This window comes from Salmo trutta, chromosome 7 (genome assembly GCF_901001165.1).
Source record: "Salmo trutta chromosome 7, fSalTru1.1, whole genome shotgun sequence".
NCBI lineage: Eukaryota > Metazoa > Chordata > Actinopteri > Salmoniformes > Salmonidae > Salmo > Salmo trutta.
Window position 1 is genome coordinate 26,405,072 of NC_042963.1, and position 13,613 is coordinate 26,418,684.

A 13,613-nucleotide genomic window follows, 5' to 3' on the forward strand; every position below is an offset into this window, starting at 1 on the left:
GAAATTTAATTGAATTTAATCAGACAAAAAACATTTAGAGAGAGAGAAAAACAGAGAGAGACAGAGAAGGAGAGAGAAAGAAAAAAGACAAAGACAAGACAGACCCCTCTTACAGTATGTGGGAAGGTTAGCAACATCCAAACACTGTATCCTAGGCGTGGGCGGGATCCAGACTTTCATATCGTCATACCGTCATTCTCTCATCCCAAGATTTACGGTATTATCCTTACACCACACAAGGAGGTGCTAAAAATGCAAGAAAATCCCATTGGGGCTATTACCAAAATGCTAACAAAATTAGCACAAACTAATAGTGAAATCACAGCTAAATGGTAACGACCAAAAACATAAACTAATTGCAAAGACAGGATAATCCAGCTCATAAAGTTATACAAGCATAGCTAGTAGCTACCGAATGTCATTTTCAGAGAGCGGAGACATTTACAAGTGAAAGTGAATGAGACAAATTCTGTAAATGAACAAAGTTGTGATACATGCTTTTCTGAAGGAAGAACAGCATGTGTACACGGAGCAGAGGGGAGAAGAAAAAAAATGCTAGTAGGAAGCACCGGGAAAAAATTGCAAATGTACAGATAACTCATCCAAGGCTCTTTGACTTCTTGCGGAAAGCCATTGTAAGATATCTGATGGCAAACATTTAGTAGTGAACTGCATACAAGTGTAACTTCATCACCTCATGTGCACTGCACAACAGAAACTCGCCGATAGATACAGTATAGAACACTACGGACTCACCTGCTCCCACTTTCCCCCGTTGTGCTATTTACAAATAAACACGTTACTGTTCTGGGGAACTATTGAATGCTGAAATGAAGAACGCAATCTGCTTTATCTCGTAACGTATTGCACAAGTTGACTGCAGGTATTAACTTAAAAAGTAGCTACAAATATTCACATTTATTGAAAAACTTCAAAGAAACCATCCCGTGGCTTATTTCAAATATCCCGGTAAACGGTATATACGGTACACCGCCCAAGCCTACTGTATCCCTTCCATTTCATTCCACATGACAAGAAAGCCTTTAAACTACACCATCCTTGGAGACTAACCATGTACAGTAGACCGCTTATTCTGTACAGATATATGATGGGCCTAATCTAGAGTCAGTGATAAATGTGTCTATATTATCGCTGTTCTCCATTTCCCACACGTTGACTGGCTAAAATAACAGCTAATCTGGCACAAGGAATGCCCATGTCTGGTTATTGTCCTCCCGAGTTAGAGCTAACAGGCAGGCAGAGGGAATGTTAAGCAAATGTTAGAAATGTTAAGGATTTATCCAAATAAATGTGTGATTTATATTATTCCTTTACTTTATCTACTTGATGTTTGAGTGTTTCTTATTCAGTGTCCAAATAATTGAATAAAGCAATTTTTTGCTTTGGAGAGAACTATATTCCCTGAGAGATAATGTTTCTGAAAAAATAAAGTACTTTCACAAAGAGTTTTAACATTGTGTAAAACTTCAAAGAAATCTCATCATGTGAATAGAATGAAATTAAAAACGCACACACACACACACACACACGTATATGACACACACACAAACCCCTACCCCCACACACACCCTTCTTTTCCCACACTTACTGAGCTCGGAGATGCTGCCAACGCAGGTGGCCAGGAGGGACTGTTCCAGGGTGCGGAGCTCCAGTTGGGCATAGGCGTCCTCTCTGCTCTCCACCCCAGCCTGGCCCTGTCCCTGGCCCTCTGTGTAAGGACTGAAGTGGGCCGGGAGGGACAGCACCCCTATGGAGTAAGAGAAAGAGGGAGAGAGGGAGGAGGAGAGAGATGTGTTTAATCACCAATGGATCACAAATAAATCAAGGGTCATCTGCTGAAACTGGGCGATATACGAGGTCCTGTAACGCTGCTGTATAACCCATACTGCTGAAGATAAATAAACACGCGCACACAAACACGAACGTGAGGCCTGCCCTGGCTGGACACATCCAGAAATAAGAAGCAGAGCTAACTGCAAAAATCAGGTGAACAGTTAAATACACTAACACAGGCATACACACACAAAGTCAGTCATCTTTTTCAATTGAATCCTACTGTCAACTACTGCCATGCACAGAGCAGGTTTGAATTACACATGTAATAAAATAGGCATTGGCAAATCAGTTCTGACAAAACTTGCTCCAAGTCCTTTAGCAGTTTCATGGGCCCTGGTCAAAAGTAGTGCACAACATAAGAAATAGGGTGCCTTTATGGATGCATGCCATGTGAAATACTGAACTTTAGAGGCAATGGGTATACCAGCAGTAAAACAAGCTTTGGTAGTTGTGTTAGTGACTGTTGAGGGAAGTTTATCTGGAGAAAAGGTTTTTTTTAAATGGAAAGCTTGGTCATAAGAGGGTAGTTTAAGAAAATGTTTTATTTATTCATTAGCATCTTAGGCCCAAAGACATAGAATTTCAGAACATTGACTTGAATGGAGATGTCCGTTGTAGTAATTATATTTCTATGGTTAGGCCTAGCTAGCTACTGTTGGTAACAGGCGGAGCAGTGCACTCTGGGTCTGGTTTCAGTCATAAATACCAAGATGTTGCCCTGCTGTCGCCACTCACTGTCAGCTACCCAGAGTCGGGGTTAAACATTTACATTACATTTTAGTCATTTAGCAGACGCTCTTATCCAGAGCGACTTACAGTAGTGAATGCATACATTTCATTTCATGCATTTTTTTTTTGTACTGGCCCCCAGTGGGAATCGAACCCACAACCCTGGCGTTGCACACACCATGCTGGCGTTGCAAACACCATGCTCTACCAACTGAGCCACAGGGAAGACATGTGGTAGGGTGCGGGGTTAGAGACCACCTGACCTAAATTTTAACCCTAACAACCCCTATCCTGCCAATATGTTCCTAGTGCTGACACATGCAATGTACACACGCTCATGCAAACACACGCACATACACGCACACTGCCTTCACTGCCTGAGATAGATGGGGTCTTTAAGGGACATGACTGGCATTTCCTCCTAAGAATGACCCTCTAGGAACCACGTCCACTCTTGTGTGTGTGAGAAAGAGTGTGTGTGCATCAGCACAATTAGTAAGGGGAGGAAAGCATAGTTGTCATGGAAATGCAACACTTCCTGAGTGTGTAACCACTTTTTTGGTCAAAGCAGGGTGAGCAGCTGTTAATCAAATCTAGCCACACCCACTAGAGTTTAATGACTGACTGGGTAAGAGAGAGACAGAAACAAGAGAGGGAAAATAGAAAGAACATTCCTTGTCCCCTCCTTCAATTCAATTTCCTCACCACATGTCAATGTCAAAATTCTATTATGACCGAGTGAAGTCATTAGATAACCCTTATCGCATAGAATTAATTTTATTCTACATGACAGTAAAATACATCAAGCATTTTTTTTATTGTAATTTTTTATTTAACCTTATTTAACTAGGCAAGTGAGTTTAGAAGAAATTCTTATTTACAATGACAGCCTACCAGGGGCAGAACAACAGATTTGTACCTTGTCAGCTTGGGGATTCGATCCAGCAACCTTTCGGTTACTGGCCCAATGCTCTAAACACTAGGCTACCTGCCGCCCCTAATCCTGGTTGAAAAGATAATATCCTGGCATAATATAATATTGAAATGTCACCCAAGGCTTTTTCTCAAATGGTACCTTTACTCCATATTTGCTCTGGTAAAAAGTAGTGAATTATATAGGGAATGGAGTGCCATTTGGGATGCAGACCTAGTCTTTCACTGCCTGGCTCCAACTGGCAGATTGCAAAGTTGAGGAGTGACAGAGAAGTGATGGGTGAAATGTAACACATTGTCCTCCTGCCTGCAAATATCCACTGTCTTTAAAAGTGTTTAATTAACCGCTTTTTCAGGTTCATCAGTTTGGGTTAGATCCAGGATATGTTCCAGGACCTGTAATTGTTTAGGCAATTGATATAAGGGCTGCTAGCTCTACCTGCTGATTGCCAGAGCAAAAGCATTCATGATGCGATTAGACTCTTCTGCAGTGGTACTCAAATCGAATGAATGACACTGATTGGCCAGAGGTTCCACTGACTTGGGTCGTTTTCATTAGGCATTAAATGAAACAAAATGGACTGAAACATAGAGGGACTACCTGGACTTGACAAATAAGAAACACACATTTTTGTTTCTAGTTTCCGTTGCCAGCCCTAATGAACACAACCTAAAAGTTCTGCAGACCTCAGTGTCCAGTTTGAGAAAGGGGGCTGGCTCTATTATGCATGGCTGTGAGTTTGTTCAACTCTGTATCTATGGCTCTGGGGCCTGTCTCTGTGTGTGTTGTACCTCTTTTCTCAGAGCCCCAGGGAAAAACCTTTATTTTGGCACCAGAGCAAGCCCAGAAGAATCGAGAGGAGAGAGGGATGGCTAACGAAGGAAAAGAGAAGGACCGAACAAAAAGATAAGTGCAGGTTTGTGACTTATGAACGCAGCCCCAAGCAGAAATAAAGGAAATAAATAAAGCAGCTTATCTCCTCCTCTCTTATTTTCTCCAGATCCCTATCTCTTTCTCAGGAGCTGCAGGGTGACTGGCCAGCATGCGGAATGCTGACCAGTCACCTTCCACCTTCCAAACTGGAACCTTGGAAGGCACGTCAGTGAAGGATCGGAAAAAATCTGCTGATCCTTTTTTTTAAAAACTACTGAATACTTCTAAAGCTGATGTCCTTTCACTTTTTTCTTTTCTGCAGCTTCTCCAAGGATGTGTCCCAAATGACACCTATATAGAGCAATCATTTTGTAGTCTATTTTTGACCAGGGCCCATTTTTTAAACATTTTATTTCACCTTTATTTAACCAAGTAGGCTAGTTGAGAACAAGTTCTCATTTACAACTGCGACTGGCCAAGATAAAGCAAAGCAGTGCGACACAAACAACAACACAGAGTTACACATAAAATAAAACAAACATACAGTCAATAACACAATAGAGAAAAAAAGTATATATACAGTGTGTGCAAATTAGGTAAGATAAGGGAGGTAAGGCAATAAATAGGCCATAGCGGCGAAATAATTACAATTTAGCCATTAAACACTGGAGTGATAGATGTGCAGAAGATGAATGTGCAAGTAGAGATACTGGGGTGCAAAGGAGCAACAACAAAAAAATAACAGTATGGGGATGAGGTAGTTGGATGGGCTATGTACAGGTGCAGTGATCTGTGAGCTGCAATGACAGCTGGTGCTTAAAGTTGGTGAGGGAGATATGGGACTCCAGCTTCAGTGATTTTTGAAATTCGTTCCAGTCATTGGCAGCAGAGAACTGGAAGGAAAGGTGGCCAAAAGAGGAAATGGTTTTGGGGGTGACCAGCGAGATATACCTACTGGAGCATGTGCTGCGGGGGGGGGGTGCTGCTATGGTGACCAGTGAGCTGAGATAAGGCGGGGCTTTACCTAGCAAAGACTTATAGATGACCTGGAGCCAGTGCGTCTGGCGACGAATATGAAGCGAGGGCCAGCCAACAAGAGCATACAGGTCGCAGTGGTGGGTAGTATATGGGGCTTTGGTGACAAAACAGATGGCACTGTGACAAACTGCATCCAATGAGTAGAGTGTTGGAGGCTATTTTGTAAATGACATCACCGTAGTCAAGGATCGCCAGGATAGTCAGTTTTACGAGGGTATGTTTGGCAGCATGAGTGAAGGATGCTTTGTTGGGAAACAGATAACCAATTCTAGATTTAATTTTGGATTGAAGATGCTTAATGTGGGTCTGGAAGAAGAGTTTACAGTCTAACCAGACAACTTGGTATTTGTAGTTGTCCACATATTCTAAGTCAGAACCATCCAGAGTAGTGACGCTGGACGGGCGGGCAGTGATCGGTTGAAGAGCATGCATTTAGTTTTACTTGCATTTAAGAGCAGTTGGAGGCCACGGAAGGAGAGTTGTAATGGCACGGAAGACTCATCTGGAGGTTAGTTAACACAGTGTCCAAAGAAGGGCCAGAAGTATACAGAATGGTGTCGTCTGCGTAGAGGTGGATCAGAGAATCACCAGCAGCAAGAGCGACATCACTGATGTATACAGAGAAAAGAGTTGGCCCGAGAATTGAACCCTGTGGCACCCCCATAGAGACTGCCAGAGGTCCAGACAACAGGCCCTCGGATTTGACACACTGAACTCTGTCTGAGAAGTAGTTGGTGAACCAGGCGAGGCAGTCATTTGAAAAACCAAGGCTGTTGAGTCTGCCGATAAGAATGTGGTGATTGACAGAGTCGAAAGCCTTGCCCAGGTCGATGAATACAGCTGCACAGTATTATCTCTTATCGATGGCAGTTATGATATCGTTTAGGACCTTGAGCGTGGCAGAGGTGCACCCATGACCAGCTCAGAAACCAGATTGCATAGCGGAGAAGGTACGAACTGGTCGGTGATCTGCTTTCGAAGGCCTTAGAAAGGCAGGGTAGGATAGATATAGGTCTGTAGCAGTTTGGGTCTAGAGTGTCTCCCCCTTTGAAGAGGGGGATGACCGTGGCAGCTTTCCAATCTTTGGGGATCTCAGACGATACAAAAGAGAGGTTGAACAGGCTAGTAACAGGGGTTGCAACAATTTCGGCTGATCATTTTAGAAAGAGAGGGTCCAGATTGTCTAGCCCTGCTGATTTGTAGGGGTCCATATTTTGCAGCTCTTTCAGAACGTCAGCTATCTGGATTTGGGTGAAGGAGAAATTGGGGAGGCTTGGGCAAGTTGCGGGGGGTGCAGGGCTGTTGACCAGGGTAGGGGTGGCCAGGTGGAAAGCATGGCCAGTGGTAGAAAAATGCTTTTGGAACTTCTCAATTATTGTGGATTTATCGGTGGTGACAGTGTTTCCTAGCCTCAGTGCAGTGGGCAGCTGGGAGGAGGTGCTCTTATTCTCTAAGGACTTTACAGTGTCCCAGAACTTTTTTGAGTTTGTGCTGCAGGATGCAAATTTCTAAAAAAGCTAGCCTGCGCTTTCCTAACTGCCTGTGTATATTGGTTCCTAACTTCCATGAAAAGTTTCATATCGTAGAGGCTATTTGATGCTAATGCTGTACGCCAGAGGATGTTTTTGTGCTGGTCAAGGGCAGTCAGGTCTGGAGTGAACCATGGGCTATATCTGTTCCTGGTTCTACATTTTTTGAATGGGTATGCTTATTTAAGATTGTGAGAAAAGCACTTTTAAAGAATAACCAGGCATCTTCTACTGATGGAATGAGGTCAATATCCTTCCAGGATACACCGGCCAGGTCGATTAGAAAGGCCTGTTCGCTGAAGTGTTTTAGGGAGCGTTTGACAGTGATGAGTGGCGGTGTATCCACTAGCAGTTCTGGCGGGGGGGGGGGGGGTGCAGTGCCCCTGTGACAACAATTTTGGACCCCCTTGTGGCCCCCCTAAATGTGGAGTATGAAAAAAAATGTACATACGTTTTTGCTATCGTTCTTTTTTTACATTCGTTAATAGACAGTGGCAACGCGGAACATGGTCTTTTGACTGCTGATGCCTGTAATGCAGTGAAGAAAACGATATGACAACAATAACGTCTAATGTAACTGGCCCCTCTAACAGTACAACTGGCCCCAGCTTGGCCCCCCCAGTTGAAATGGTCTAGAACCGCCACTGCCGCAGACCCATTACGGACGCAAGCAATGAGGCAGTGATCGCTGAGATCCTGGTTGAAGACAGCAGAGGTGTATTTGGAGGGCAGGTTGGTTAGGATGATATCTATGAGGGTGCCTGTGTTTACGGATTTGGGGTTGTACCTGGTAGGTTCATTGATAATTTGTGTGAGATTGAGGGCATCAAGCTTAGATTGTAGGATGGCCGGGGTGATAAGCATGTGATCTTGTCAAAAGTAATACTTTTTGTAGGGAATAAGAAGCCATTTGGGACGTAGCCCAAGACTCCTGAGTCAATCATCAGAACATAAAATCTGCTTACAGGATGAGAGAAAGTTGAATATTTAAAAAGACCAGTTAAACAGTAAAACCATTGAAAGGAAATACTGCCGTGTCCGCAAACAGGTTCCTGAGTCACGCGCACAGACACACGTTCCCAAATATACGTACATGTACACTGACAAGCATGCTATCACACACACAGGGGGCTCTATTTTCGGCTGGCGCTAAGGAGATGCAAGTGTCAAACGCACGTCAGTTTGCACTTTCGTCATGTAAAAACTAGCGCACTGGCATTTTCCAGCCCTAATGGCAGGTTCGGCAATTTACCTGTCTAACGTCAGCTCGCTTGCGCTGAGGTGGGCGGGGTGGCAATATTTCAGGTGTCCTTAAAAACAAGTGCTAAAGTGACCATTTCATGCAGCGCTGAAGGGAAGTTTTAAGACCTACAAAAAACAACAACACAGTTGATAACGGCATGGACTTTGAGAGCGGAAGTGCAGCCTGTCCAGTAATAACGCACAGTGCCAATGGAAGAGTGACATGCCTTTTGTGCTGGTGAATCTCATTTTTAGAAACATGAAAAAAATTATTGTATTTAGAAACATGAAAAAACGATTGTAGCCCAGTTTTGTTTGATTTGATTAAAAACCAAGCATAGCCTACACTTAATCAAGGCTGGTTTAGCAGCATCTCATAGGTGTGTCTTTTTATGCTGGCAATTATCCATGAATGAAGGGGTTTTAAATGATCTACTGAGGGGTTTTGCCCTCATGCTTTTTCATTATTCACAATTCACATACCTGCATACTTAATTTCCCTTGGTAAAGTAGGCTATCCATCGCCATTTCAAAGATTACCAAAGATGCTCCTCCAAACTATTCAGTCCTCATATTAAGCCATATCAACAGCAGATGTTTAGGCCTACGTGTGCACACAGTGCCATGGAATGGGAGAAGTGATTTATGACATCATGCTTCTGATACCATTCCATTTAGAAATATTGTTGTTTTAAAAAACAGATGTTGATTTCCATTTCATATTAAGCACTCCATAGGCTATCCTTACCCTAGGCCTAGGCTACTAAGTCTGGTTCAACAGCAATGTGTCTTGTCTTTTTTCATCCTGGCCTTGCAAAGTTAAAAAAAAAGTGTTTAAATGATTTATTTGTCAGCGTGCCTTGAATTGAAAATATACTGTACACCCTAAAACATACATATGCCTACCTGCACACTTAATTTCACTTATTCAAGTATCAATCACCATCTCCAAAGAGTACCTCTCATCCACTTACCAAAGACGTACTCCTCCAAACAATTTTTTTATTATTCAGTCCCGTAATGCAGTATCAACGGCAGGTCTAAGCTATATTTCACTTATTTAGAATGTGCCTCACACATACAATACAATTTATGGGAAATAACGCAAAGAACATCAAAAACCTACAGAACTTGAGAAAAACGCATGCAGTATTAAGCCAAGGAACATGTTGATTGGCCAGTGAGTGGCCAAGCCCTCATCACACCTACAACTTGTTTATTCATCAAAACCAAGCCCTTTTGCACCACCGCCAGCTATTGCACTCATAATTCCAGCTGTGAAAATAGCAAAAATATTTCTGACACACCAGCAGACCTATAGCACTACCGCCAGCGCTTAGGGTTGTTAAAATAGAGTGCAGGAATTTTTGCATGCAAACACACACATGCATATAGCCAAACAGCGCTCTCACCACTCCCAACAGTATTTCAAAACCGGTAGAAAACAACAAGCTGGTATTGTATTTTTCCACCAGATGTATAAATCATATTTGAAGAGACAGGTTTTGTATCTGAGTGTCTAAGAAACTAGCATAAGTCTAGGACATTCCTATTTAAAGATATGGGATATGATAAGGAAAGTGGACATATTGTGAGAGCGAGGGGGCCCACAAACTACAGCGGAGAGAAACACACTGTCTTAAAGAAAGCACATTCAGGAAGGCAGACATTATGTTCTCTCTCATTATTATTAGGATCTATCTATCTATATATCTATCTATCTACCTACCTACCTCTCTCTCTCACACACACACACACACACACACACAAAGCTCAGCTCACTTCAACCTGTCAATCCAGGCAGTTTAATTAACCCCAGATAACGAGCCTTAATCAGCCGAGCCCAGAGACTCATCCGTTACAATGCCTGTTAACGTTAGCATGGCTGAACCCTATAGAGCTGGATTACTTTAATAGACGTGTGTGTGTGTGTGTGTGTGTGTGTGTGTGTGTGTGTGTGTGTGTGTGTGTGTGTGTGTATAGCTATACTTCCTCTAATAGACCTCTCTCTCTCCCTCACGTGGCTTGACTTCTCATGCAGTTCTCAGAGAGATAGTGAGGGTAGAAACTCATTAAATGGATGAATGGTATACAGCCACACTACCGTCTAAAGACCTTTCAGTTATTTGTTTCAGTTATTAGATTTTGATCTGTCCCGAGTGTGTCTGTAGAGATGGTGTTCTGTGGTGGCCTCAGAAACAGAGGAGGAGAGGTGACAGACAGTGTTAAATACTTATAGGATTCTGTCATTGGCTTCATTTTACGATAGCTTCAAGATAAGGATGACATTAGCCTGCCTGGACATAGATTGGTTGGTGCTGTTTAGCCAACTACTATGGTATCGATGATATAAGGTCAATTTTGTGTCTTAGACCACTAATGGTAAAGGTTAGGATTGTGAGAGTGTAAGCTGATCCTGGATCTGTGCCTACGTGACAACTTCTACTGCTTAGCTTTCTCTGGTCTTCTTCACTTGGGAGTGACAGACACATCTGATGAGATGTGACATCCATTCTTAAAGGAGACATCTCGCTCGAGAATGAAGTTAGTTAGTCTCACTCTTCACACTATTAGGAGGCATATTTGAGATCCTATTCACAAACCGTGAGATTGCTGGCCATGATGGAACGGTGAGAGTGTCACTTAATGTTTACACAACATTCACTTTCGACAGTTGTAATTTTTTAAAGTATTGTTATTTTAAACTTGACACTTTGGGACTGTTCTGAACGGCTTCTAAGCTCACTGTGATGTCTTCGGCTCAAACAAAATGTTGTGTTCTTAAAATACAGTACCATATCTGTCCAGATAAAGCACATTGTTGACAATTCCTTTTCTTCTTTATTGAATCCTCTCGGGGGGGAATAACATTGTGGACGTTTCCTTTCTTTGGCTCGCTGAAAATATCCTAAATAATCACAATGTAGATGTGCCCTATTTTTAACAATCTTAATATAGTCACTGGAATAATACTCCTCTCTTGCTCAGGGACGTTCTTTAATTTGCCTTGCTCTCTCTTTCTTTTGTTCCTTCTTAAGCTCTCTTGCTTTCTCTCAAACATATGTTGAAATACCAAAGTAATGTGAGTTAACACATGGGACTGGACTGCAGTGATGCATACTTGACCTATAGTGTGACCTCTCTGTGTTTTGGTCCATTTAAAAAGGAGGAGTGTGTGTGTGCACAGAGAGAGGGCCCACACACTTACATGCATACAAACCTATGTGCACACTCATATGTGCACTGCACACACACACACACACACACCACACTCCTGGCCTTTCCCACATCCCACCCCTGGTCGCCTTCACCACTGAACCCCAGCCTGCGTCATCCCTGCTGAGCCAGGCCATATCCCCGATACCACCACTACCACTACCATCACGACATGGACCATTTCACACTGGGACCGAGAGAGGGTGGGGAAGAAATAGAGTGTGTGTGTGTGTGTGTGTGTGTGTGTGTGTGTGTGTGTGTGTGTGTGTGTGTGTGTGTGTGTGTGTGTGTGTGCGCGCGTGTGTGTGTGTGTGTGTGCGCATCAGGCTGCATGCATAGCAATGATTACTGGATGAAGAATATGTAGAATATGCTGGGGTACTATGGGAGATGGGGGGAGGAGAGAGGGGCGGTTGTGGCCACACATTGAGGTTACCCTGCAAACGTCATGTGGGGATCACAGCTACAAATCACAGCTAAACATCACCGCAGTGCCTGAGACAACTCCACAAATCCAGTCCCCAAAACTTCTGCAACTCTGTACAAAGCTGGGAGAGGAGCTTGGCTAGAGGGTAAGGTTTAGAGTGCAGAGGTATTCTTTGGAGGCTGGATGAGATGCAGAGATGATGTCATAAAAGAGCCCAGGAAAGATGGATGGTAGACAAGTGTCCCAATTATAAGAAATGTCTTATCCTTTTTATCTCAATCTATATTGAACGAAAATATAAACAAAACATAAAATATAGGTCCCATGTTTTATGAGCTGAAATAAAAGATCCCAGAAATGTTCCATATGCACAAAAATCATATATTCTCTCAAATGTTGTGCACACTTTTGTTTACATCCCTGTTAGTGAGCATTTCTCTTTTGCCAAGATAATCCAGCCACTTGACAGGTGTTGCATATCAAGAAACTGATTAAGCAGCATGATCATTACACAGGTAAACCTTGTGCTTGCGAAAATCAAAGGCCACTATAAAATGTGCAGTTTTGTCACACAATGCCACAGATGTCTTGGGGCGGCACGTAGCCTAGTGGTTAGAGCGTTGGGCCAGTCAATAAAGGTTAAGTAAAAAAATAAAAAATTAAATAATAATGTCTTAAGTTTTGAGGGAGCGTGCAATTGGCATGCTGACTGCAGGAATTTCCACCAGAGCTGTTGCCAGAGAATTTAATGTTAATTTCTATACCGTAAGCCGCCTCCAGGACCTCCACATCTGGCTTCTTCACCTGCAGGATCATCTGAGACCAGCCACCCGGACAGCTGATGAAACTGTGGGTTTGCACAGCCAAAGAATTTCTGCAAACTGTCAGAAACCATCTCAGGAAACCTCATCTGATCTGCGTGCTCGCTGTCCTTACCAGGGTCTTGACCTGTCTGCAGTTCTACGTTGTAACCGACTTCAGTGGGCAAATACTCACCTTCGATGGCCACTGGCATGCAGGACAAGTGTGCTCTTCACGGATTAATCCCGGTTTCAACTGTACCGGGCAGGCGGTAGACAGCATGTGTATTTTATTTGATTTAACCTTTATTTAACTAGGCAAGTCAGTTAAGAACAAATTCTTATTTACAATGACGGCCTACACCAGCCAAACCCGGACGACGCTGGGCCAATTGTGCGCCGCCCTATGGGACTCCCAATCACGGCCGGTTGTGATACAGCCTGGATTCAAACTGAGATGCAGTGCCTTAGACCGCTGTGCCACTCAAGAGCCCCGAGTTATGGTATGGGCAGGCATAAACAACTTATAGATGGCAATTTGAATGCACAAGAGTTACCGTGACGAGATCCTGAGGCCCATTGTCATGCCATTCATCCACCGCCATCACCTCATGTTTCAGCATGATACCGCACAGCCCCATGTCGCAAGGATCTGTACACAATTCCTGGAAGCTGAAAATGTCCCAGTTCTTCCATGGCCTGCATTTTCACCCATTGAGCTGCTCTGGATCGACGTGTACAACATCGCGTTCCAGTTCCCAATATCCAGAAACTTCTCACAGCCACTGAAGAGGAGTGAGACAACATTCCACAGGCCACAATCAACAGCCTGAGCAACTCTATGCGAACGAGATGTGTCACGCTGCATGAGGCAAATGGTGGTCATACCAGATACTGACTGGTTTTCTGATTCACGCCCCTACTTTCAAAAAAAGTGACCAAGAGATGCATATCTGTACTCCCATACA

At 43.3% G+C, this 13,613-nt stretch overlaps 1 protein-coding gene across 1 annotated transcript in view; it reads right to left on the reverse strand.

Moving 5' to 3' along the window:
• abtb2b (ankyrin repeat and BTB (POZ) domain containing 2b) overlaps positions 1–13,613 on the reverse strand; it is a 154,496-nt gene that overhangs the window by 78,267 nt on the left and 62,616 nt on the right. The window contains exon 2 of the mRNA XM_029758478.1: positions 1,610–1,768. Within this exon, the coding sequence (XP_029614338.1) occupies positions 1,610–1,768 (159 nt within the window). The remainder of the gene's footprint in view (positions 1–1,609; positions 1,769–13,613) is intronic.